Source organism: Borostomias antarcticus (assembly GCF_949987555.1).
Source record: "Borostomias antarcticus genome assembly, chromosome: 3".
Classification (NCBI taxonomy): domain Eukaryota; kingdom Metazoa; phylum Chordata; class Actinopteri; order Stomiiformes; family Stomiidae; genus Borostomias; species Borostomias antarcticus.
Window position 1 is genome coordinate 35,816,087 of NC_140236.1, and position 27,715 is coordinate 35,843,801.

Genomic DNA, 27,715 nt, shown 5'->3' on the forward strand with positions numbered 1-27,715 from the left:
AAGTTATTGAATTAGTCCCACAAATAGGGGGAAACAATGCGCGAGTGAATAGTGCCCTCGTCAGGGTTGATAGTGACTGAATGCTACTTTTACAAAGCAAAGTTAAAAGTAGCCTTTGTAGTGGTGGCCTTTGATATGATATTATATGAATCAGAGTTTGCCCTTGAGACCGCTTATTCCATAAAGCTCCATTGGCAGAATTTTATTTTACATCATACATATACATACAGTAGTAATAACAATATTACGACACAGATGAACTAACTAATTAATAAAATGTTATTCATAACAGCAGTGTTATATAATAGGGGTTTCACGATGTTCAGTCCTACTGTGAACTTCCCTTTAGCCTCAGTTGTGTAATTCACTACAGTATATACATATATATATATATCCTCAAGGCTCCTGCTTTCCACAGTAAGATTAGGGTTGTTTCATTTATCAGATGAGTCAGTCTGGGCATCACATGATCAATCCCCTGGCCCCAACACCTGGGGGATACCTACAGGGAAAGAGAATGACAGGTGTAAGACTGAAGATATTGGTGTCAATAAAGTTTCAATTCAGAAAATTACAATGGATGAATTGATGCTCAATTTATTCATAATTTTACTAATTGGATATCAGGGCTGGGGTCAGTCCCATTCCAAAACAATTAAGGGAATAAGTGTGAATAGAAAAGTTAAAGTTTACTTCTGATGCAGAAGGCTTCTGTTCACATCAAGCTATTGTAAACTAATTTGAAATACAATTTAAATTATGGAATTGGGCAATTCATATTCCAAATAAATTGAATTTAAATGGATTTGAGCCCGACGAAGGCATTACATCCATGGGGTGCTCCCATGCTGACAAGCTGTGTATAAGGAAAGCCCATGAAATAGTTGTAGTTTAGCACTTGGACACTAGATGGGGATGTGGCTTCATTTCACCAGCTAAAATAACTTGTTGAACAGGGAAACATTCAAAGCCATGTGCCCAGAACCAAATACAAATCTTAGAAACAAGGATATTACAATTTGTGAAATTTATTTAGCAGGACGATGCAATTCCCCCGATGAAATCCATTAAAACAGCAGATGGATTTTCTATCAAAAACTGTTGTTATTAAAATGCAGGCAGATTGAACCTGCCTTGGCGGATCTTGATTGGCCAAATGAAGATTGTGCCGAGGGACAACGCTGCTCCGATCGCCACACCCCCAGTCACTATCACCATGACATTATGGTAGAACCAGACACAGGCTGGACAGCATGTTTCTGTACTGTGGATACAGAGAGAGAGAGAGGGAGAGAGAGAGAGAGAGAGAGAGGGAGAGAGAGAGAGGGAGAGAGAGAGAGAGAGAGAGAGAGAGAGAGGGGGAGAGAGAGAGCAATTGAAGAGTTCATTTGCAAAAACAGATATGTGCATTTTGATACATTTTGATAAATATTTTTTTCAATCAAATGTCAACATTAAATATCAATTAAATAACAGTTGGGTTGTTTTGATTAAATAAAGAAGAGTCTTCTTTACGTAATCAAAACCATCAAACTGTAATTTAATTGATATTTAATGTTGACATTTGATTGAAAAAAATATTTATCAAAATGTATCAAAATGCACATATCTGTTTTTGCAAATGAACTCTTCAATTGCAACCACAATCTATCAGTCTTATCTTACAATTACAGCAATTGCAGGTGTGATTACTCCCCTTGTGACGTGTGAGGAGGTGCATGTATAGACAGTGTGAGTCTGGTGCAGCCTGCACTCACCTACAGGGATGCATGTTCTGGATGATAATGACCCCAAGGCCGTTCGCCACTTTGTCTGTGAAGCTCATCGCCCCGTATAGAAAAGCCCCACTTTGCTGCCAAACAGAAGAGATCACTCAGGTCCATGGAGTAAATAGACTGCACTTATATAGCGCTTTTCCACCTTAGCGGCACTCAAAGCGCTTAACAATGGCCTCTCATTCACCCATTCACACACACATTCACACACCAATGGCGGTAGCTGCCATGCAAGGTGCTAACCTGCTCATTGGGAGCAATTTGGGGTGAGGTGTCTTGCTCAAGGACACTTCGACATGTGGACAGTCGGAGCTGGGATTCGAACCACTGACCCTTCGATCACTGAACGACTCGCTCTACCAACTGAGCTACAGCCGCCCGTGGAGTGCATGTAACTGTAACTACATTATCAGAACATTATACATCAACATCATATGAGCATCACTAGCCCCCCCTGCTAGACTTCTGCAGAATTGGTGGGTAGCAGTAGGGAGGTTCTTACCATAGACATATACACTAGACGCCGCATTGACGCTGATTTGATTGCTGCCGGACGAAAAATGCAGCCGCCATCTTGGTCCGGTACGGAGCTCCGCGAGTAAACTAGTGATGGGTCGGTCGCGAACGATACGGCTCTATGTGCCGGCTCTTTTAAGTGAACGATGATAAATACATAGTTGTTAGCTGATAGATACAACTAAAACTGTTGGATGCTGCTGTTTTGCACTTTGTAATTTTTAATTTTATTTATTTATTATTAATTATTAAGTTAAATGAAATTATATAGTTATTTGACTATTATGGATAGTTCAAAGACAAAAATATTTGTTTCTACTTATCTTCTAGAGTTCTCTCTTGATGCAGGGTTACTCTTACTGACTGAAACTGCTGAGGAGAGCGGTTGTCACGTGACAGCGGTACCGGACCAACATGGCGGCCGTATTTTGCGCCGCTCAATCCATTACGAGTCATCATGTGTTCATATCTATGTTTCTTACTGTCTGGTCTCCGATGAGCATGGCCGTCATGGAGAGAGACATGACCAAGATGGTGGCAGAACCTGCTCCCAGCAGCACGCCGGCTCCATATACTTGATTTCCCATCTTCACATCCAGCAACACCCAGAAGGAAAAGCCCAGGATCAGCAACAGGCCTAGGAGATAAGTCATCTGAGGACGGGAAGAAGCACACACAGGTTAGACTTCTAGACTGCTGCCACATGACCCAGCACATCAACTTCCCCACCCACGCCAAAGGCCATACCCTGGACCTAGTCTGCTCCTCCTCCCTACCCGTATCCAACCCTCACCCTCTCCCCTTCCCCCTCTCTGACCACCACTGCATCCTCTTCTCTGCCCCTCTGCCCTCACCGCACCACCCAAAAACGCTCCATCTCCTTCCGTAACATTAAATCGGTCAACCCACTTACTCTCTCCCAGTCCATATCCTCTGCACTCCCCCCCCCATCAACGATCTCCTCACTTCTGCAGACTCCAGTGCCCTCAACATCCTGCTATTACTAGACCTCAGCGCAGCCTTTGACACATTGAACCATTCCATCCTTCTTCAAAGGCTGCACCAACTGGGTGTTGAGGGCACCGCACTGGACTGGCTCGCCTCCTACCTCACCGACAGACAACAGTTCATCTCCCTCTCCGGGCCACACCTCCACCCTCTCTCCTGTCACACCTCCACCCTCTCTCCTGTCACGCAGGGAGTCCCCCAGGGATCAGTCCTAGGCCCCCTGCTCTTCGTCTGATATCTGTTCCCCCTCGGTCACATCATCCGCACATTCAACCTGGACTTTTCACTGCTACGCCGACGCTACCTCAGCACCAAATCCACCCACAACTCACCCCTCCACCCACATCGAAATCTGCATCTCTGCAATAAAAACCTCAACTTCCTCAAACTCAACAGTGACAAAACAGAGCTTCTCCTCATTGGCACCAAATCCACACTTAGCAAAACCGGACCCATCTCACTCAACATCAACAGCTCAACTATCACTTCCTCCCCCCAGGCACGCAACCTTGGCATCATCCTGGACGCCAGCCACTCCTTTGATCCCCACGTCAGCTCCATCATCAAGACCTCATACTTCCACCTCCGCTGCATCGCCAAAATCAGACACTGCCTCTCCCCCTCTGCCGCTGAATCCCTCATCCACGCCTTCATCTCCTCCCGCCTCGACTACTACAACTCCCTCCTCACTGGCATTACCTCCCATTCCCTCCATAGACTCCAGATTGTCCAAAACTCTGCTGCCCGCCTGCTTACTCACCCACACTCAGTCCCGGTCACACATCACCCCTGTCCTCCACACTCTCCACTGGCTCCCCATCAAACAACGCATCAACTTCAAAGTTCTCCTCCTCACCTACAAAGCTCTCCACCACCTGGCCCTAACCCTAACCCTTACCTGTCTGACCTCCTCACCCGAGCCCTCCGATCCTCCTCCACTCTCACCCTCACTGTACCCCCATCCAAACTTAAAACCTATGGAGATGGAGAGTTCTCCAGAGCAGCACCCCGACTATGGAACTCTCTCCCCCAGCCTGTCAGAGACTCACCTTCACTTCACATTTTCAAATCCCGGCTAAAAACCTACCTCTTCTCCCTACCCTATGACCTTCCCTGCCCTTGACCACCTCCTGGGCCCCTGCCCCTCTCTCCCTCGGCCCCCCGGCCCTCCCTCTGTCTCCTACCTGCCCCAGCCCTCCCTCTGTCTCCCATCTGCCCTCCCTCTGTCTCCCATCTGCCCCAGCCCTCCCTCTGTCTCCCATCTGCCCCAGCCCTCCCTCTGTCTCCCACCTGCCCTCCCTCTGTCTCCCATCTGCCCCAGCCCTCCCTCTGTCTCCCACCTGCCCCAGCCCTCCCTCTGTCTCCCATCTGCCCTCCCTCTGTCTCCCACCTGCCCTCCCTCTGTCTCCCACCTGCCCCAGCCCTCCCTCTGTCTCCCACCTGCCCTCCCTCTGTCTCCCACCTGCCCTCCCTCTGTCTCCCACCTGCCCCAGCCATCCTGCCAATGTCTGTGCTGTTTTTCATGCTCCTGCTGTTGAATGTCTCTGCCTTGCTTGTTATCTGTTGTCTGTTGCTTGTTCCATGTCTGTTTTGTGTTCTTTCCCTCCTGCTGACACCTCTGTAATGCGACTTTGGGTTATTGAAAAGCGCTATACAAAATAAAATGTATTATTATTATTACATACTGTAGGAGGTCAGAGATTTGATGTACAAAGGTTAGTTGTTTTGAATGCTGAAACAGGAAAGTGAACACTGGGAGCATTGTGGTTATACTGCATTGGCACAAAATATTGATTTATACAGAGATCACACCAATATACCTCATCCATCACAGAGTGAGTGAGAGAGAGAGAGAGAGAGAGAGAGAGAGAGAGAAAGAGAGAGAGAGAGAGAGAGAGAGAGACTCACACTAATGCCTATGCGTTTGCTGACTGACTTCATGATCAGAGAGCAGACAAGTCCACTGACATACATGACCAGTGGGATGGTGGCGATGAAGTTCTGCAAAAGAAGAAGGAACTCAACTCAAAGATCTCAACCGTTGCAAGTTTCACAAACACAATGGTTCCAGTGAACATTTAGAAAGTATGACATCACTTCTGTCCGCGTTCTGCGTCCAGTGGGCCTACCTTGGGCAGTAGCAAGGAGTTGGTGAGATACATGGCGATGTAAGTCTGAGACAAGTTGACTATCAACCTAGTGCACATGTACAGAAAAGCCACCTGGAACATCAAGAAATACAAGGTGGGTTCACCAACAAGTTAACTACTTATCCAAACTATGCATTGCTGTGTATGGAACACTGTCCATGTGTTCTGCACAATATTGATGATTATCTACCCTGTGGTTGAAAGAAAGAGGCATGGGTGAGATGGAGCTTCCACCACACCACCCTTTTATTGTCCCCCACCCGATGAAATTGGGGGGGGGGGGGTTATTAGATTGTCCCCTGTACGTTTGTGTATGCGTGCATTTGTGCATTACACATGTTACACAACACCACCACCTGGGGGCGTTTACCACAATTCATTTTTCCCATTGCCAAGTACATTTTGCTTTGTACATTAAAAACTATACATGGTTTCTCAGTAAAAGTAGAGTCTATTCTACTCAGGAGCCTGTCTGCTTTCTAAATCCAGAGTTCAGAGCTTGAGGTGTTTCGCTCTTTTGCTGATTGTTCTAAACGGTAGGATTCTCATAAGTTAGTATCAAGGTTATAGGTGCATTGTGGGTACAATGCAGGGAGAGACTAAGAAAAGCTCTAGAGTTCACAGATGGCCTCATTAATGTTGGCACGTTCTGTATTAGGGCACATTATGAGTCAGCAGGCACAAATAAATACATAAAATAGCCGCCACTCAACGTCAAACAGGAAGTTATGTCTCAATGCTTAACGCATCATCCCTTTGACATTCTACTTAATATGCATACTCCATAAGGGCGAATGGGCACAATTTAATATTGACACCACTCAAATTCAATGCTGCACACTCATGAGTCTACACTTAATGCTACCTGCTGACTCAATCAAATACGTGTACATGTCCAGATAAGCCTTACTGTAACACCTAAAGGGAAGTGCCTAGGGCGGGCAATTCAATTTGACCAGAACTATAAGAACAGCTGTATGTTGTCATAGAAATTGTAGTTTCATCACTTCCTTTGTAACTCACCACCTCCCTCCACCTTTCACATAGCTGTGCTAATCTAATTCATGACAGGATGACCTCCAGGAGGTCAACACACCTAGACGTTGTCTGCTCCAGAATAACCATCCTTTGTCCCATTGTCCCTGCAAGAATTATCGCCTTTTCTCTATGTCACGGGTCTGTATTCTCGACCACTGTTGATGACGCCTGCCATTTAATGACATGTACAATGGGTTAGCCAATCACATCCTGGAAGCGCTCAATAAACCAGACTTAACCTGTTTGAGCGAATCTTGGCAAATCCTTTTTGACTAGATCAGTTAAAAATCCATTACAATGTATGCTTATCAGCCATAAAATAGTCTGGACATGGTTTGGACAAGGATTACGCAAAAACTACCACACCGCTTTTCATGAAACTTGGTGGAAGGGTGTACCATGGGCCAATATGGAGCCCTTTCACTTTTGGAGCAGATCTGAATCACGCGGTGGGTCCAGGAGCCTCCCAAACATGGCTGGCCATTCACTTACATTCATTTTTTGGACTTGGGGAGTGAAAAATTCCCCCCATTCATTGTCAAGGGGGGGGGATTGAAACGGCCATATCTCGACATGGGAGAGTCACAGAGACACGGGGTCTGGACTGGCAAAAAGATCTCGACCCAACGAATGCATAAATACCAAACATGTCCTGCTCACATGCACATGCACAGAGCCACGGAATGCATTCATGTGTGGAGGTCAGTGCTCTCTGTGCACCATTTCTAGTTCACTGATATTTTATATATATATATATTTTGATTCACTACTTATTTTCAAATAAATGCTCACATTTTTAGACAAAGTAAAAAATATGATGAGCCTACAGAATATGCTGGCTCTAATCTAAACTTGAAAAGCCCAGTCCACTTATAACAACTGTACATGCTGACGGCCTGCATCACGGGTGGGGGACGAGAGGTTCACTATGCACTTGTTTGAAATTCATGAGGCGAAATAAACAAGTCGACTTTTGTGAAGGAAGGAGAGAATCTGGCTGCAGTGTTCTACTCTGTATATCTGGAGTCACCTGGTAGAAGGAGGGCTCCCTCAGCCAGTCTCTCCACTGGAGGAGGAACCGGGGGGAGGTGGGCAGGGAGAGTAGGGGCTGACTCTCCCTGAACTCTGAGCCAGACCTCTCCCTGGCAACGACCTTCTCCTGGGTGCCCAGGTGGAAGAGCAGGGAGAACACGGCCCCGATACCCAGAACAATGAGGGACAGGTCCTGGTGAGAGGAGAGAGAAGCGGAGAGACTATATTTAATATGGAAAACACGACAGTATGTGGGTTTTGTATCCACTCCATAGTAAAGTAAGTGGTTCAAACATTACATTTCAGTAGGACAAGCTGATCAGCGCCCGGGAGCTATTGCAGCCTACTTGGAGACACTACGGGTGAATAGTACTTTTTCTAATAATAACAATAATAATAACAATAATAACAACTATAATAATAATAACAATAATAATAATAATAACAATAATAATAATAATAATAATAGAAACTAGGTATATTTGCATATATGTTGGTACCTACTATCTAAACAATGGATAAAGCCAGGCTTAAAGTGATACTTCTGTTTTGACATCGTTAACTTAATGCTCTTCCCCTGGAAGTTGAGATAGCTGGTATTGAGTTATGTCAGGTGCTGAATCTTTGAGTAAATGGCCTATAAATGTAAGCATTATGAATTAATATGTTCATTTCAGAAATATAACTGTTTGTGATGCCATAATCAATGTGAATACAATTTCACAATTTTACAATTTTTTTTCTCTTAAAGTCCAGGTTAACCCAGTTCAAATTTTTGTTATGAGCTTCACACACCACAGGAAAACATGTCATTAACCACCCAGCCAAATCTGAGTGATTAAAAATGTCGCTAAGTATATAAAATAAGGCTTCAAAATCGGTTAAAAATCAGCAGCATTCTCTGGTCTGAGACTGTGGGGGCGTGTCTGCTGAAGGCACCGAAGCCACACCCAATTGCGTGGGGAGGGGGTGTGGAGGGAAGAACCTGTCAAATAGTACCGTTCTCTGGTCTGCATATTGTCACACTGGCACGCCGTCTCTTTTGTGGTAGGAAGGCACAGCTTTGTGAAAACAGAGAGGAGTTGAAATTACACTTGTCTAATGAGTCAAACGCACAGATGCTTCCTCCTAACCTACCTCCTGACAAACAACACAGGTAAAACTGTAGCTACTCTATACCAACGCGCCAGTGTTACTGCCCTTAGATGCAAAATACAAAAACAGGCAACGAGGAATGTATGAGTCTGTCCCTATTTTCTCCCTGCCACCTCCGGACCCATTCCTATCCCTCCCAGGCGATCCTGTCGCCCCTTGGGATCAATGGAAAAAGTTGTTTAAAATGTACCTTTTAGTCACTGGCTTGAACAGCGCTCATAGCGCGAAGAAGCATACAATACCGGAGTTGATAATCGGGACAGACTCATCCACTCTCGTTGGCAATGTTACGTGTGAGAATAACGAGCACTCGGCTTCAACTTTCCCTCTCATATCCAACAGAACTGGAATGTTCAGCCAGTAGCCGCCGAGCACCGCTTCACTGGGAGAGGGTGCGTCTTTCTCCAGCTGCAGCTGCTCTACCTAACCATCCCCCTCGCTCCCGCCTCCCGGTCTCCCGCTGGAGAAATATACTGTAACCATTACCGGTGAACCCATACGCACATCAGATGCCACAAATATGGCAGGCAGTTTCTGTATAGTTAACGCTTATAGTCATAATATATCATCCGTAACGTTATTTGGTGGGTGGTCGCCTGGTCGGTGCTGCTAGCTATGTTAGCTAGACTAAGGTTATATACACACTCCCATCTGCAACAAGCTACATAGCTAATGTTAGCTATAATTCCTCCTAAGATTACATATAATTCATCATAGCTGACATTACCACATAAATGTCAAGACACATTTTGTAGATTAACGTAGCAGTGTATTTTCCTATTGCGTACGTTACCTAGCTAACGATATAACGTTAATAAGCTATAAGCACACAAGGCAGCGGTGTCGGCACCAAAGGTTGATGCGACAGGAGGAGAATGGAGGCCGGGGAGGGAGATGGTTGACAGGAGGAGAATGGAGGCCGGGGAGAGAGATGGTTGGCTCCGCCGAATTCACCAGGACCAGTCGTGAGTCCGTGAAACCCAAAAGCCTCATATTATAATTGCAGAAGCTTTCGGGAGTGAAATGTTTGCTGCAGAGGCGGGCGCTAGCGGTGACAGACTCCTCTGTAACACCATGGCTCTTCAAAAATGCTAACCATTTGCTTCTCATTTCAGCTTTACTCGGGAGTGAAAGAAGGAGACCTTATCATCCCATTCCTGCTGGCATCCAGGAAGGATGCATTTTCGTTTAGTTTTATGCATAGGCATTGCTAACTAAGAAAAACTAGCTAATTCTAGACTGTTGGTTAAAACTAGCTAATTCTAGACTCAAGATTGAGCAGGAGAACCGAAGATTCAAATCCGTTCTAGCTTTATATAGTGTTAGGGCGGGGATATGCTAAGAACACCGCTCTACGTCATCCGGTACCGTTTTAAGCCCGCCCAGAAAATCCAGAAATCAAAACTGGTCAAAAACACAAAACTGGTCTAACTTCACAATTCAGTACTACACATGGTTCATCCCATTTTTACATGTTATCAGCAATGCATCACTAACACATAGAATGTGTTTTCAAGCAAATCTCGGATTTTGGTTAACTGGGACTTTAATGTGAAGATTCAACTGGTAGAAATCTTTAAAGGAAAAAAATCCTATTCACTTGTAGATGTTTTCATCTGTGTGGGTAGATAAAACGTTGAAATGTAGCCGTTTTTAATAAAGTCTGGGCACTTTTAGTGATATTACATTATAGTAGAATAATGAGGAAAAATCTGAAAATGCATGAGTGGAAGAAAAAAATTAATTTTGCCTGTAGTGTCTCCCCTTAACCTACTAAGCACACTTGGATTGATGAGACCTTGTGCCTGGAAAAGTGCACACAGCTCACGAGCTAGATCAGCCCTTACCCTGAACGTAGGGATGTCAGCACGGCCCAGACCGTCAACCATGAAGGGATCATCAGTGTGCTGGGCCTGGAAGTGGAGGAGTAACCAGGCCACAGCGTACACCGTGATATTGGCCAAGACAGTGAAGGAATACCTACAGACAGGACAATCACACAAGTTTGGACCATTAAGTTGCCAGATATTTATAAAGATTGATAGGGTTTTACAAATTGCATAGGATTATGCTCACAACTATACTATCCAGATATTGTGTAATTTATTTCATAAAGCTTGTGGAAGCTTTAGGGTTAGTTTGAAGTGCTTCAATGGTTATTGCTTCCATTTTTCATAGATTCTCATTTCCTTGTCAGAACTTGAGTGTGTGATGACTACCTACGGAAGAGCATTAGGGCCAACAGCTGAGTTTTTTTTTTTTTTTTAAGCTTCTGAGTTTAAAGTAAAAAAATTCTGACTTTTTTTCTCAGAAATTCCGAGGTTTTTTCTCAGACATTCTGACTTTAATCTCAGAAGCTTAAAAAAAATAATAAACTCAGTTGTTGGCCCTAATGGATTCACAACTCTGGATTCTTTGGGGTTTTCCCACGTAGCCTGTCTGTCCTGTTCTCACACAGCTGAAGTAAAAGCTTCATGGGAATTTTACATCTAGCTTTCCAAGTAACCAAGTACCTAACATTCCTATTACATTATATCAGTTTCAGTTTCAACCTGACAGAACTGGACCAGCGTGCAGTGACTGGGACCCTTCTGAGTTCATCACCTGTAGGCCGTCAGCTCCACCTTGGCGTGCTCACTGGACACCAGCTCCGGGATGAGTGAGAGGTGGGAGATCTGAGTGGAGGCCCAGCCAAATTGGAAGATGACGATGAAGGGGATGAAGTAGGCGAGGCCCACCCACTGGGGCGTGTTCTGGTCACAGCCCGGGCACGGGTTGAAGATGAAGGGAAAGGAGACGAGGACACTGATAGTTCCTGGAGGGAAGGGATGATGCAGTAGGCAAACGAACACAAGTCCAGTCACACTGGCACACAATTTCCCTTTGATCAACCTGCAGCTATTATAATATGATAAGATTACTCTTTAGGCAATGGGGAGGACATGATCAATCTAAAGCCATATAGTTGAGAACTATATAGAACGATTTATAACTGAAGTAGAACCATCTGAATGAACCCTTTTCAGGTCTGAAAGAGGCTGGAAACAGTAGGCTACTTTATGGACCTGAAAGTGGTTATATCTGGAACCTTACACACATGAAAATGGTTCTTTCTAGAACTTTCCTTCTACTATTACATTAAGTAGGTGTATAGGCAGGCTACTTAAACCCAGCTCAGTCAGACGCTGATCCTAGTCAATATCATGAGGCTACATATTTTCACGATTCTACATATTTTCAATACATACCCACTAAATGCCACGTTTTTCGTTTCCCATAGGCTGCGCACGACGCTCGGTCCGATTCTAATCCCACAAGAGGCGTGCAAATCCCGTCCGCGACCTGACCTACGAGGAGCAACACACCTGCATAGCTGCTCTGGTACCCCAACACGGAATGATAGTACACCAATAAATACGTGAACCATAGAGAGGCGCAGAGGTCGTTCAGAAAGTGACCAACTGCGTAACTTAACTTTCTGAAGACGGATAAGGATCGTTCGTTAGGAAGATCCGACATAATAAAAAAATAAAATAAAAAACGACGAGGCTAAATGCCAAAAACGACTCCTTTATTCACAGTTTAACTCATGTATTTTTTTTATATTTACAAAAACAAAGGTGTAGACTACAGTAGCCTACTACCCCGATACGGGCATCCACTGCAGCTCTCCAAAATGCTATTTGTCTATGAGCTATTATAAAGTGAAACCATGCTGCAGGATTAGGCCTATAGCAAGATCTCAAACCTGGCCATCTGAACCAGTTTAAATGTAGGCTATGGTTTCACAGCTAAAAGTCGTCACCTGAACGTAGCCAGGGTTTGTAGTCCACTGTATAAAATAAGCAAAAAATGTATTGGGGGACCAGCGCGCTCATAGGGTTCCTATCCCGCAGCCTGTCTAGAGGACGCGTCCACCATCCGGCATCTATTGCTAGAGGAGCTAGTTCTTGTATTTATAGTCAAAAAAAGGCTGGGCTCCTATTGTTCACTGTTCACTGACTCAGGTTCGGTGTGCGTTTCAGTGTTACAACGAAACAGCTGTTTCACTTCCCCTATCACTTGACTGAAATAGCAAGCAGTAACCATATTATGAACAGAATCAGACAGACTGAACATGCTCTTAAAAAAAAATTGGACCTCTATACAAATATTTCAAGAATCCAATTATGATGAGCCCCACACTGCCTCAAGTCTCTATGATAATCAATGTTCATTTTTGGTATGTTTCTACTAAGCTCAGTTGAGCATGCGAATACCTATAATTCAGGTTTGGTTTGGTGCCCTTCTGATGGGCATCTTTGACTTCCCCTTGCGTCTTGTGACAAGTATATCATTTTGGCTTCACAAGGTCGTTATTCATCATCACTCATGATCCAAGCATGTAGGTGTTGGGGGGTAACCGCCCTTTGTTAAAAACAATACAAACGCATGGTCTATCTCTAGTATAAAGAATACGAGGTCCTTCACATCTCTGATGGCCTATATGAACTTTAGGGACAACTACTGATTCACTACTGCACATAGACGACAGAGCACCAAGTTGTCAGACACACATCTCATTTTAGGCCAAGAGAAACATAGAACATTACAATGTTCAGGCAGAGAAACATGGAACTACTGTTAGCAGCAAGGAACCTCAAATGAAAAACAGTTGTATATCCAATACAAGTCAGGTGGCTTCTTTGAGTCATTGAGGAGCATTCACTTCGTTTCTGAGACACCATGTAAACACTATGGGAACTACATACTTGCCTGTCCAATAACCGATCCCTAAACTAAAAAAAAATCACAATGACGCAAACACATTCTGTCAACAATGATCAGAATAGTTTGAAATCTTCCTTTGTTGTTGTGTGCAGTGCGCCCACTGTAAGGATCTCTTGATTGTCGTAGCAGAGGTGATGAGGATGGGGAGGGGGCGGGGCCTCCACAGGGGGCGGGGCCTCTACAGAGGCCCGCACAAGTGCCTCATGATGACGCGTCACAGACATTACTTCCGGAGAGATACAAGCGCTCACAAATGGAAATCTGATGGGCAACATTTGAACAGTTCAGATAAAATCTCATCGCAGGACACTCACTTGAGCTTTAAACATTTTACTTGGAAAGGCACAAACTATGATTTCCTGGTAAATTATTTTGATGTAAGAAATAAAATCGAAAGACATATCTTGTTTCATGTAATTTGACATTTCGGCCATTACTCAGATATAAGCCATGTATAGGACTCTTCCTAGATCAGTCTTTATTAAGTTGTTTTCTTGTTAATTTTAAACCTAGAATTCCACTGTTTTCTTTTTTCCAAAAGTGCAATAATAAGAGAGCTTAATATCTGTTTCTCTCACTCTTCCACAGTACCTGAGGCCAGTGACTGTGCTACGAAGTCCATATTGACAGACAAAAAAGAAAGCCAGAGAGAGCGAGAGAGAAAAAAGAATTCCAGAACACTACAACATAAAAGTAAAAGTTCGTTTTCAATCCAGGGGGTCAACTTTGAAAACTGAGGATTAAATTACAAAAAAGAAAAAAAAAATACATAAAAACCCTCCAATTCTGCTTTAGATGAAATGCTTCCTGTTGCATTCAGTGATTCCAGAGTTATCATTAGTATAGTTCATTCTTGCCCCTTACCTTGATCCCACAAATAAAAGAACTATTTCTATGGAACAGAATTCTTTCACTTGACCCATTGACACGTCCCCCACATCAATGGCTGTAGAACAATACATGTTCTGTATGGAATCTAGAATACAACAACTGTTTCAAACAGTATATTTTTTTCATATTCACGTCATGGTTTTCGCATTTCGTTGTTACAGCTTTTTACTTTTTCTCAATCCCCCGTTATTATGCAGGTACTTAAATGTTTCTTTCTTTCTTTTTTTTTTTTCTTTGTGTTTTTTTAAAGGAACCAGAGTCTGTTGTGGAGTCCGCTAGTCTGTAGGACTACAACTTTCCTTTACTCGCCAGTAGCAGGAGAGAACTGAGAAAGAGAGAGAAGGAGGGGCGGAGTGAGAGAGAGAGAAGGGGGAGAAGAGAGAAAGAGAAAGAGGGAGAAAGAGAAAGAGAGAGAGACTGGTAGGGAGATGGAGATAGTGATCTGTGTAGTTGCTTCCATTTTCAAACTTGACAGTGACCAGAATGTTTCAAGTTCTCTCCCATGTCTTCTGTTTACTTGTGCCTCTGGAGGGCTTTCCTCTTTCTCCTCTTGAAGAAACAACAGCACCTGGAGGCGATCAGAGACTCACTTCAGTTCCAGAGCAAATCAAACAAACACGTCACCAACATTAAAGTCACACTGAAATGAAAAAAGCATTCTGTCCCATTTTGGTTCACATAATTGGTCATAGTGTTCATCTATTCAACGATGTATGCCAAAAAAATTAAAAAATTCTACTTTTGTTGTAATCTTATATCAAAGTATATAATTTATTTCTTCCTGGAAAACGGTAGGTCACGTGCAATGAGGACAACAGGTACCTTAGATTTTAGGCCAATATTCTCACGACATCCACCCGTCAATCAACGCTATCCTTCTATCGAATCTCTCTAAAGTTCTTAAAACTCGTCCACTTGTCAATGTTCCAATCAAATTCCTCTAAACACATGTCCCACCCTCATAGCTTGTTTGCGTCGGAAATACGTCAAACTACGCAAGTTAGATGATCTCAAACGTCCGTTTCAGTGCGACTTTAAAGCCTTGGTTATACTTTGTGTCCACAAGTACGCGAGGGTGTGGCATGGGTACATGTGTTCATCAGAGGGTGTTCACGTAGACATCCGCGGGTCTCCATTTATTTGTGACTACGCTACAACTATGCTACTTTATTAGGCAAATTCACTACACAAATGTCAGAAGCAATGTAGTTACTGAAATGCAAATACAAAAAGAAATATGATATTGGCACCTGGTAAATGACAAATAAAAAGGGAAAGGAGAGGATGGCATCTTGCTATGGGATGAGTCCTGCTGGTGTTTGAAAAAAGTCACAAAGTTGTTGCTGTTGAGCGCAACCTGTGCTCAAATCTTTTTTATTTTCTGACTGCAATTTGATTGGTGGTGATCTACTACGCGTGTGTGGAACGCGTGTCCTCCAAACGGACGCAGTCAGAACTGCTACACATCCGTGGCGTCCGCAGCTGTCCAAGTACGCGTCTCTCTCGGGAGTATAACCAAGGCTTCGGTATCAAGGGTGAAACCTGTCATCACATGAGAACGCCTGACACTTCAATACTGGGCATCGCAATAAATGGTAAATAGACTGCACTTACATAGCGCTTTTCCACCTTAGCGGCACTCAAAGCGCTTTACAATGACCTCTCATTCACCCATTCACACACCAATGGCGGTAGCTGCCATGCAAGGTGCTAACCTGCTCATTGGGAGCAATTTGGGGTTAGGTGTCTTGCTCAACGTAGCGCTACGATGCCTCTGGGAAACTCAGCCCAGATCATGTTAAAATGTTCGCTGTCCTGGTGTGAGGCCCTCCGGCTCGGTTCTTACTTAGTATCGTCCGCTACCTCCACCTCAGTGGGAGCAGTGATGGGGGCGTTGGAGTGTCCTGCCGTCGGGTCGTCAGTATTCAGCTCCCCATTGGTCGAGCTCATCACCTGCATGGATACACAGGCCAGGGGGGAGAGATCATTCATGCTGTCTAGAAGGATCATACGACTGTCAAAGTCATCGCAAGGCAATGAGCACGTTCGATTTGGCTTATAACAATGACCCGTGGACCATAATACAAGATATCGCATTTAACGGGTGTAATTCCCATTCCCTAACACTAGGTGGCATATTTGCTCTGTGAACGGGCTTCAATCCTTCCGGTCCTTCAAATCATCTGAGGCTTCAAGTAGCCCTTGTTGTCTAACCACAGGGTACATAAAGGCTGCATCACAATCAAGTATTTCAGCAATGAAACAAAGGAGTTACAGATAAAAGCTGTGTTTTGCTCGTTCATCCCTTAAAGCTGAAGATTCATTCATGGCCAGTAAGACAAGACTTTTGAGGCACGAGAGACGCCAATCAGACACGTCGCGACGGCCCCAATTCGACATTTATCAAACGCCCGATTGACGTCATTTTCGGCCGAGATATGTTGTGCGGCACTCGTCTCGTTGACCATAAACTGGCCGTGAGAGTCTGAGCTGGTGTTCATGTTCACACCGGTCCCCCATGAATCCCTTCCCCACGGCTGACCACGCTGAGGCGGCTGGGTCTCCCTCGCGCCTCCCTCCCTGGCCGTCAGCCCGGAGCGCAGGGAGGCGCAAGGGGAGGAGGGACAGAGCAGGGCGAGAACAGAACAGGAGGACAGAGAGACGGAGACAGACAGACAGCCGAAGGTGTGCAGACACTGACGGACAGGACAAACAGCCATGCAGCCGGCATGCGCAAGCAGTACCTGGACAGAGCCCCCCAGCCTATCAGCCGTTAGATGTGACCCCAGCGTCTCCTTATTGGTCACTGGAGTGGGCTGAGACTCACTTCCTTTGGGCTCGGGCGACTGGCGCAAAGAGCACAGGGTGGGGGTCAGGTGAGGGGGGAGGGGGGGTGTTGGGTGGGGGTCAGGTGAGGGGGGAGGGGGGGTGTTGGGTGGGGGTCAGGTGAGAGGGGAGGGGGGTGTTGGGTGGGGGTCAGGTGAGGGGGGAGGGGGGGTGTTGGGTGGGGGTCAGGTGAGGGGGGAGGGGGGGTGGTGGGTGGGGGTCAGGTGAGGGGGGAGGAGGGGTGTTGGGTGGGGGTCAGGTGAGGGGGGAGGGGAGGTGTTGGGTGGGGGTCAGGTGAGGGGGGAGGGGAGGTGTTGGGTGGGGGTCAGGTGAGAGGGGAGGGGGGGTGTTGGGTGGGGGTCAGGTGAGGGGGGAGGGGGGTGTTGGGTGGGGGTCAGGTGAGGGGGGAGGGGGGGTGTTGGGTGGGGGTCAGGTGAGAGGGGAGGGGGGGTGTTGGGTGGGGGTCAGGTGAGGGGGGAGGGGGGGTGTTGGGTGGGGGTCAGGTGAGGGGGGAGGGGGGGTGGTGGGTGGGGGTCAGGTGAGGGGGGAGGGGAGGTGTTGGGTGGGGGTCAGGTGAGAGGGGAGGGGGGGTGTTGGTTGGGGGTCAGGTGAGGGGGGAGGGGGGTGTTGGGTGGGGGTCAGGTGAGGGGGGAGGGGGGGTGTTGGGTGGGGGTCAGGTGAGAGGGGAGGGGGGGTGTTGGGTGGGGGTCAGGTGAGGGGGGAGGGGGGGGTGTTGGGTGGGGGTCAGGTGAGGGGGGAGGGGGGGTGTTGGGTGGGGGTCAGGTGAGGGGGGAGGGGGGTGTTGGGTGGGGGTCAGGTGAGAGGGGAGGGGGGGTGTTGGGTGGGGGTCAGGTGAGAGGGGAGGGGGGGTGTTGGGTGGGGGTCAGGTGAGGGGGGAGGTGGGGTGTTGGGTGGGGGTCAGGTGAGGGGGGAGGGGGGGTGTTGGGTGGGGGTCAGGTGAGAGGGGAGGGGGGGTGTTGGGTGGGGGTCAGGTGAGGGGGGAGGGGGGGTGTTGGGTGGGGGTCAGGTGAGGGGGGAGGGGGGGTGTTGGGTGGGGGTCAGGTGAGGGGGGAGGGGGGGTGTTGGGTGGGGGTTAGGTGAGGGGGGAGGGGGGGTGTTGGGTGGGGGTCAGGTGAGGGGGGAGGGGGGGTGTTGGGTGGGGGTCAGGTGAGAGGGGAGGGGAGGTGTTGGGTGGGGGTCAGGTGAGGGGGGAGGGGGGGTGTTGGGTGGGGGTCAGGTGAGAGGGGAGGGGGGGTGTTGGGTGGGGGTCAGGTGAGGGGGGAGGGGGGGTGTTGGGTGGGGGTCAGGTGAGGGGGGAGGGGGGGTGGTGGGTGGGGGTCAGGTGAGGGGGGAGGGGGGGTGTTGGGTGGGGGTCAGGTGAGAGGGGAGGGGGGGTGTTGGGTGGGGGTCAGGTGAGGGGGGAGGGGGGGTGTTGGGTTGGGGTCAGGTGAGGGGGGAGGGGGGGTGTTGGGTGGGGGTCAGATTAGGGGGGAGGGGAGGTGTTGGGTGGGGGTCAGGTGAGGGGGGAGGGGGGGTGTTGGGTGGGGGTCAGGTGAGGGGGGAGGGGGGGTGTTGGGTGGGGGTCAGGTGAGGGGGGAGGGGAGGTGTTGGGTGGGGGTCAGGTGAGGGGGGAGGGGGGGTGTTGGGTGGGGGTCAGGTGAGGGGGGAGGGGAGGTGTTGGGTTGGGGTCAGGTGAGGGGGGAGGGGGGGTGTTGGGTGGGGGTCAGGTGAGGGGGGAGGGGGGGTGTTGGGTGGGGGTCAGGTGAGGGGGGAGGGGAGGTGTTGGGTGGGGGTCAGGTGAGGGGGGAGGGGGGGTGTTGGGTGGGGGTCAGATTAGGGGGGAGGGGAGGTGTTGGGTGGGGGTCAGGTGACGGGGGAGGGGGGGTGTTGGGTGGGGGTCAGGTGAGGGGGGAGGGGGGGTGTTGGGTGGGGGTCAGGTGAGGGGGGAGGGGAGGTGTTGGGTGGGGGTCAGGTGAGGGGGGAGGGGGGGTGTTGGGTGGGGGTCAGATTAGGGGGGAGGGGAGGTGTTGGGTGGGGGTCAGGTGAGGGGGGAGGGGGGGTGTTGGGTGGGGGTCAGGTGAGGGGGAGGGGGGGTGTTGGGTGGGGGTCAGGTGAGGGGGGAGGGGGGGTGTTGGGTGGGGGTCAGGTGAGGGGGGAGGGGGGGTGTTGGGTGGGGGTCAGATTAGGGGGGAGGGGAGGTGTTGGGTGGGGGTCAGGTGAGGGGGGAGGGGGGGTGTTGGGTGGGGGTCAGGTGAGGGGGGAGGGGGGGTGTTGGGTGGGGGTCAGGTGAGGGGGGAGGGGGGGTGTTGGGTTGGGGTCAGGTGAGGGGGGAGGGGGGTGTTGGGTGGGGGTCAGGTGAGGGGGGAGGGGGGGTGTTGGGTGGGGGTCAGATTAGGGGGGAGGGGAGGTGTTGGGTGGGGGTCAGGTGAGGGGGGAGGGGGGGTGTTGGGTGGGGGTCAGGTGAGGGGGGAGGGGGGGTGTTGGGTGGGGGTCAGGTGAGGGGGGAGGGGGGGTGTTGGGTGGGGGTCAGGTGAGGGGGGAGGGGGGGTGTTGGGTGGGGGTCAGGTGAGGGGGGAGGGGAGGTGTTGGGTGGGGGTCAGGTGAGGGGGGAGGGGAGGTGTTGGGTGGGGGTCAGATTAGGGGGGAGGGGAGGTGTTGGGTGGGGGTCAGGTGAGGGGGGAGGGGGGGTGTTGGGTGGGGGTCAGGTGAGGGGGGGGGTGGGGTGGGATGGGGGTCAGGTGTGAGGTAGTGTGTCAGAATGGTGTGAAGGAGGAGTGAATAAAAACAACAACAAAAACAAACAAAAATAATTAAAGAAGACATCACCCAAGCAGAAGCAGGCTTGTTAAGAAAGCCTATGTTAATACAGGGGGGGGGGGGGGGCAAACAGAAAAAACAAAACCCACTAATTCATGCAGGTGTGACAACCGCCTTGATCAGAAACGCATGGGGATTGTTCTAGAATATCAGTGCTGGCTTAGTTAGCTGCTGTGGCTTCACAGCCATGTTGCTCCAGGGTTTCTACTGTAAAATGGCCGTGGTAGTCATAACTATGCAACTTCCTGCTAGTAAGTGTGCCAGGAACTGCAATAGACAGCTAACACTCATCGTCTTAAGCCTAGTTTATACTGTATAAGACAAGCTATGGCTCTTCGTTCATAGACGCACACAATATAACAGTATAAATTAGGCTTAATTTATACTGTTATGCGTCTTAAGTGCGGTGAGCCATAGCTTGTTTTATACAGTATAAACTAGGCTTTAGACAGGAGAGCAGTGAGCAGAGCAGAGAGCAGAGTCCTCAACACAAGTCAATCATAAATCCTAATGTGCTTCGCTTAGCCTCAGAGAAAAACCATGAGTCAGACTAATAAAGGTGTAAGAATTTGATTTGATGACAATGTAGGATCAAGGCTTGCATGCAAAAAATAATAATTCAAGAAAAAAGAAAACTTGTGCAATTTAGCCCCACATTTGGCAAAATGCTCGTAATTGCAAGTGTGAACGATGCACAGATGCATTTCAACGTCTGTGCGTTTTCCACTAGGCGTGCAATGGCAGGAGCTCCGGTCTAGATAACCTTCCACCGGCCCTTTCAACGCTTCCTGAACCAACGCCAAGATGTGTTGCTAGATTTCACAGCCCCTGTCTGAGCTGAGGGGCGGGTTGTAACGCCCCGGAGCAGACTAGGGTGGGACCGACCCGGAGGGAGGAGCCTAACTCCAGGAAGCAGACGGTAGCGGGTCTAGCCGTTCGTTACCATGGACGCGCGGCGAATGACGCGTGGTGTGGGTGGGCGTGGCCGCGGTCGGAGCTCACCTGGTTTTTGGTCTGCTGTTGTGCTTTGTCTCTGCTGCTGGGCTGGAGGGGCGTGTCGCTGGGGATCGGGCCTATCGGTGTGGGCTGTGTCGGCAGAGGAGCACAAAGCCAGTTAGATCGGACGTGACGTCACAAGAGATCTACGATACGATCCCCGTTTGTGACCCGATACAGGAAAGAGATGAAGATGAGCGGGCCAATCAAACGCGTCGGGCGACGCGATGCGGAGAGGCGAGAGGAACTCACGAGGGGTTTGCCGACCCAGTCGTATTCATAGTCAAAGACGTAGCTGTTCCTGTCGAAGAGGTCAGTGAAGAGTTTCCTCAAGTAGTCATAATCGGGTTTTTCGAAGAAGTCCAGCCGTCTGACGTAGCGCAGGTAAGTGGCCATCTCTTCTGCAACAGAGGGGGAGACAAAACAGACGGTCTTATTTCACTCTGCCGACGTCTCGGAGGACGATGGGCCGTGGCGGGACGGGCGACGGCGAAGGCGCTCCGGCTGAAATGGGTCGAGACTCACCGGGGAAGCTTTCGCAGAGCACTTCGATGGGCGTCGCCCGCTTGGTGTCGCCAATCTTCTGATACCTCTCCTTCAGCGTGTCCGCCTGGGAGGAGCACACATCAAAAAATGACCCTCACACATTCTCCACACCGGGCAGTGGAGAGAAGCGCTGTTGTGATGGATGCACAATGTGCTCAGGGTGGGTGACATTTAGCTGGGGGGCGGGTAGCAGACCTGACGCTCCGAATGCAGAATATTCTATGGGCCTTTGTTACGTTGGCATTCAAATCCACTCCTGAGCCATTTTAATAACTTGAGTCAGAGTAATTATTCCCCAGCACAGAGGGGTTCTATTGTGTGAGACAAGGTTCTAGCCTATAGCCTTTGACGGTGAGCCAAGGTTCCTCTTCACTCATACTTTGGCTTCAGACTGGCATGACCTCAGAGGGGGAAATACAGAGGTTTACTCCGCTCTCATTTGACTTAGCTACCTCAACTACAGGGAGTGCGGAGAAGTTGCCGAGGCTATCGAGTACAGATTACGCAAAGGTGGTCGGCGGCCATCTTTTAAGCGTGTGACTGGCAACGTGAAATGGGATGAGGCTAGCCCCCCCCTCCCTCTGGCGCTGCCACTGTAAACACTTTCCGAGGCCTTGCAATGCCACTGGGGTGTTGAGTGAGTTATTTTGCGTGGAGGTGTAAAGCGGCACCATGGGTATGTCTCAGAGGTCGTATGGAGGTCGTGAAACCGTATACCTTTAGCCCCTGCCAGGGAAGGCTGCCACGCAGGAAGTACATGAACATGTGACCCAGAGCCTCCAGGTCATCCCTTCTGCTTTGCTCTGTGTGGGAGAGACCACAGTCTGTTACTGGGAGAGCTGAATACAGGAACATTAAAAAACTAGTTTACACACCGGCACCTAAACCATGCATGCTTGCCATCCCAGAACCAGACTATCCCAGAACCAGAACCATACCAGAACCAGGAATGGGTTCTAGCATAATATACAACACCAAGTGGATTGGCGCGTTAAATCAGAAGCAAACGTCAATGATTTGAGAGAAAAGCAACTTCCTGGTTTGTCAGAAAGCATTACGACACAGAGAGAACCAGTCTGCCACAGACACACAACACCACAGACACACAGCACAGACACACAACAGCACAGACGCACAACGCCATAGACACACAACGCCAAAGACACACAACACCACAGACACACAACACCACAGACACACAACAGCACAGACACACAACAGCACAGACGCACACCACCACAGACGCACACCACCAGACACACAACAGCACAGACACACAACAGCACAGACGCACAACGCCATAGACACACAACACCACAGACACACAACACCACAGACGCACAACACCACAGACACACAACACCACAGACACACAACACCACAGCTCATTTCTAGATGACCCACACGTCGGTGCCGTGTTAAGCCTGAGATGTACTTGCTGTTCAACAACGCGTAGACGAGCGCATGTTTTGCGGCGCGTCGACTTCCGACGACGCTCCGAGGGAACGCGGGAGACTCCCGGCGGACACGTACGCGTGGTAAGAAGCAAGTACACCGCAGGCTCGGGTCAGGGGCCCGCCCCCTCGGACCTCACCTTTCCCCAGGTGCGTGTTGATGCTCATGTAGCGCGCGGTGCCCGTCAGGCTCTTGTGCTCCCGGTAGGGGATGTGTTTTTTGGTCTCGGGGTCGATGTACTCTTTGGCCAGCCCGAAGTCGATGATGTGGATTGTGTGCTGCCTCTTGCTTCCCGGCCGCCCCACCAAAAAGTTCTCGGGCTTGACGTCTCGGTAGATCAAGCTCTTCGTGTGGACGTACTCCATCCGCGTTATCTGGGCAGCAGAGCAGAGAGCACGTCGTTGAAAACAAACTAGACACCGGGTGGCATTTTGGCGGCACAAAAACACAATGCTATCTGGATGACTTTTAAATTCCGATTCAAACGTAGTCATCAGAAAGACTTTCAGATTCAGATTCAAACGTAATGTTAGCAGAAAGATAATATTTGTGTTGTACTGTACCGTAACTAATTCTGTACCCTCCTTTCTCTGACAAACAGCAGTAACGTTACCGTAGGCTATTTGGTGGTGTCCGAAATGCCTGCTACCTGCTATATAGCAGGCGAGAAGTAGCATGCTACTTCAAAACTGTGCCTGCTACCTCTCGCCTGCTATTCTCGCCTGCTACCTCGCCTGCTATATTGGCGAAAAAAACGGCGAAAAACGTAGCATAGTTCAGAGCATGCTATTCCAGAACTATGTCACTTTTCAGCGAAATGTTCAGGACAGCTGTCATGGCCGACGCTGGTGAGTGTCAGGCAGGGCGGAGCGAAGGAGTTTTTAAATATAAGTATTGACTTAATTTGTCGATGAAAACAATATTTTTTCTGTCAGATATCTTAGTTATAACGACACGGAGCTACAAATGCAGTTTTGTGTATATATGTGGGGTAGAAATTAGATTCCAAGATGTCGTAGCTAACTGGTAGCCCTGTAGCCATGGAAACGCAGCGTTACCAGCTAAGTAAGCCAGCCAGTGGAGCGGTCGTGTTCGTAACGACGTAACCCACGCATTCCCGTCACCTGACCTGAGTAGCATGCTACAGTTTCTCGCCTGCTATCTCGTTTTCGTGGAGTAGTAGGTACTAAGTAGCATGCTACTTCTCGCCTGCTATATAGCAGTTAGCAGGTAGCAGGCATTTCGGACACGCCCTTTGTCTGTAGGCTGATAGTATATTTTGCGACCAACAACCCATGTACTGTACAAAAATAAATATTTCATAAAGCTCCCAGGTGGAATAATTGCAGTGTAGCAGCCTTCACCTCCCCTCTGTCTCAGGGTGGGACCCTGCTGTAGCTCAGTTGGTAGAGCGGGTCGTTCAATGATCGAAGGGTCAGTGGTTCGAATCCCAGCTCCGACTGTCCACATGTCGAAGTGTCCTTGAGCAACACCTAACCCCAAATTGCTCCCAATGAGCAGGTTAGCACCTTGCATGGCAGCTACCGCCATTGGTGTGTGAATGTGTGTGTGAATGGGTGAATGAGAGGCCATTGTAAAGCGCTTTGAGTGCCGCTAAGGTGGAAAAGCGCTATATAAGTGCAGTCCATTTACCATTTACCCAGGACCAAGGCCTGAGGAATGCTTACCAACTGTATGGCTATCATGAGGACGGTCTTGAGGGAGAAGGTCCGGTCACAGAGGTCAAACAGGTCCTCGAGGCTCGGGCCCAGCAGCTCCAGAACCATGGCGTTGTACTTCCCGCATGGCCCGAAGTAGTAGACCTGAGGAATCCCCTCTGCAAGGGACACACACAGACACCAGGATGAGAGGGACACACGCAGACACCAGGATGAGAGGGACACACAGGACACCAGGATGAGAGGGACACACACAGGACACCAGGATGAGAGGGACACACACAGGACACCAGGATGAGAGGGACACACAGGACACCAGGGTGAGAGGGACACACACAGGACACCAGGATGAGAGGGACACACACAGAGGGACACACACAGATACCAGGATGAGAGGGACACACACAGGACACCAGGATGAGAGGGACACACACAGACACCAGGATGAGAGGGACACACACAGACACCAGGATGAGAGGGACACACACAGACACCAGGATGAGAGGGACACACGCAGACACCAGGATGAGAGGGACACACGCAGGACACCAGGATGAGAGGGACACACACAGACACCAGGATGAGAGGGACACACACAGACACTAGGATGAGAGGGACACACACAGACACCATGATGAGAGGGACACACGCAGGACACCAGGATGAGAGGGACACACAGGACACCAGGATGAGAGGGACACACACAGGACACCAGGATGAGAGGGACACACACAGACAGCAGGATGAGAGGGACACACACATATACCAGGATGAGAGGGACACATGCAGGACACCAGGATGAGAGGGACACACACAGACACCAGGATGAGAGGGACACACACAGACGCCAGGATGAGAGGGACACACGCAGACACCAGGATGAGAGGGACACACAGGACAGGGGAGACAGCCAACCAGCAGCAGCTGTTGAGGTAAACATGCTACATTAAAAAGCATGAACAGGTGTCTAGATAGATTTCACGTCCAAGGCTAGGCTTGATTGAGGCACATGTCCAAGAAAACACTCCAGAGAGCTTTAGAAAAAGCCGCCATATCAGCATCATCAATCAATCAATCAATCAAGTTGGATTTATATAGCGCCCTTCATGATACCCAGAGCGCTTTACAGAGTCCAGTATTCATTCAGACACAGTCATACCGGTGGTGGTAAGCTACATCTGTAGCCACAGCTGCCCTGGGGCAGACTGACAGAAGCGTGGCTGCCAATCAGCGCCTACGGCCCCTCCGACCAACACCAACATTCATTCACATTCACACGTTGCATGTCTTTATAATGGTGGGGGAAGCCGGAGTTCCCGGAGGGAACCCACGCAGGCACGGGGAGAACATGCAAACTCCACACAGAAAGGACCTGGAACGACCGGGATTCGAACCCAGGACCTTCTTGCTGTGAGGCGACGGTGCTAACCACTGAGCCACCGGGCTGCTTGATCTAGAAGGCCCTGCGCTCTCTTTGTAACGACACGGAGAACAAGACAGGTGGCACGGAACCGAGGGGGAGGGCAGACTTGAGCATGGCAGGTATGCTGTTAACGAGTAGAATAGGCGACATGTTTTGAGTGGGCGGCGACATCGACTCGAGGAGCCATGGCAACCCTCAGACGGCGCCAACCAGCAGGGAGGCGGTTTCCATTAGAACAGTGGAGGTAAACAAAACAAGCCTGTCAGTGGTGATGATTGTTTGACAACATCACACCCTACTCTATGGTCATATGACTCGGGAAGAATGTGGTCCCTAAGAATTAATGAATCTGAGAAGGTTACTTCGGTAGAGTGACAGGGGCCCTTCGGTTGAACTAAAAGAGCCCAATGACCATGAGGCACCAACCACGGTCCTTGGGCCGGCCACGCCACCGGGGCGAGGCCTCCAAGGACACCGTGTTCCAGGTTAGACCAGACACCAGCCAGGGGCCCTCTTTCCATTGTCTGGTGACTCTGCCAACGTGGCTTCACCGTGCCAGCGGCTGTCTCTACCAGGGCACCCCGACATTGAGCGCAGGGCTCTGGTACAGAACGGTGTGTGTGTGAAAGGTGTGTGTGTGTGTGTGTTGTGTAAGGGGTGGAGGATTAGAGCAGGATTTACCTGATCAACCCCCCCCCCCCCCCCCCCCCCCCCCCAATGCCCCTCCCACAGAGCAGGGCAGACTGGGCACGCGCACACACACACACACACACACGCACCTGGCTGGCGGTGCTCTAGGGCACAATGGTAGCGATGCAGACCACAAACCAGCCAACGTGACAAGATCACCAGGAAGCTGACTCATCACAAATTCATCTGAAGCCGGAGGGCATATGACACCGAGGCGGTAACCAAAAGGAGTTTGCATATTATAACGACTGTTCCCCACTGGCGGGGAGAGGGGACTATAGAGCTGTGACACACCCAGGACCAATGTTTAGATCATGGGTTCCCAAACTCCATCAATGTGGGCCTCCCCTCTGAAAACAGTGACACACAGCGCCCCCCCAACCCCCCAAATGTGTCCATTTTGCAAGGCAGCGTTAGCTAGCCCATAACGTTACACAGCTAAGTTAGCTCGGTGGCACCTGCTGCTAGTTAACGTTTTGACGTTTTCGCACAATACATTCATGCCTGTGGGGGGGGGGGGCTCTCTCTGCACTATCCACAAATTTAGTATACATCTCTCCCAGTATTCATTTCGATTTTCTGACCTTTAAAATTACGATTCATTCATAAAAAACAGACATTGTAAAAAATAAAAAACATGTTTTTCCTTTTTTTTCCTAACCATCCCTCCGCGTCTCCCCTAAATTTCTTTGGGGCCCCCCAGGGGAGGCCCGCCTCACAGTTTGGGAATGCCTGGTTTAGAGGAAATAAACACTTGAAACACATAGAATAAATGAGCATGATTGACGCAGCGAGATCCTACAGAACAATATGATTTTGTGCCGTGTGTGAGCTACGCTAATCAGTCAAATTATTTTCATTCACTCATACTGAAACAATAAAGCAAATAAATCAAGCCTGTAATAAAGGACACTTGTGTAAGTGGTTTGTTTTTCAAGATTCATGGCA

General features: G+C 49.2%; 2 protein-coding genes across 4 annotated transcripts in view; both read right to left on the minus strand.

Annotated features, from left to right (window-relative positions):
* Positions 1-470: 470 nt before the first annotated feature.
* Positions 471-12,193, minus strand: mfsd12b (major facilitator superfamily domain containing 12b; the record flags this gene model as incomplete). The annotated part of the gene is made up of 10 exons (XM_084436173.1): positions 471-502; positions 1,134-1,264; positions 1,758-1,852; positions 2,774-2,944; positions 5,208-5,300; positions 5,429-5,521; positions 7,518-7,712; positions 10,522-10,654; positions 11,279-11,489; positions 11,923-12,193. The coding sequence occupies 10 exons, from the start codon at positions 12,191-12,193 to the stop codon at positions 471-473; spliced, it is 1,425 nt and encodes a 474-aa protein (XP_084292299.1).
* A 1,101-nt stretch (positions 12,194-13,294) lies between these two features.
* Positions 13,295-27,715, minus strand: part of csnk1g2b (casein kinase 1, gamma 2b) — a 32,146-nt gene continuing 17,725 nt past the window's right edge. For 2 of the 3 annotated variants that reach the window (XM_084461637.1, XM_084461638.1), the window contains exons 4-12: positions 24,664-24,812; positions 23,115-23,349; positions 22,238-22,323; positions 21,500-21,584; positions 21,227-21,375; positions 20,981-21,064; positions 17,080-17,181; positions 16,182-16,288; positions 13,295-14,903 (exon numbers count right to left, since the gene is read on the minus strand). In XM_084461637.1, coding sequence (XP_084317763.1) covers positions 14,849-14,903; positions 16,182-16,288; positions 17,080-17,181; positions 20,981-21,064; positions 21,227-21,375; positions 21,500-21,584; positions 22,238-22,323; positions 23,115-23,349; positions 24,664-24,812 — 1,052 coding nt within the window. In that variant the 3' untranslated portion in view covers positions 13,295-14,848. The remainder of the gene's footprint in view (positions 14,904-16,181; positions 16,289-17,079; positions 17,182-20,980; positions 21,065-21,226; positions 21,376-21,499; positions 21,585-22,237; positions 22,324-23,114; positions 23,350-24,663; positions 24,813-27,715) is intronic. The other variant, XM_084461639.1, reaches the window with a different exon arrangement.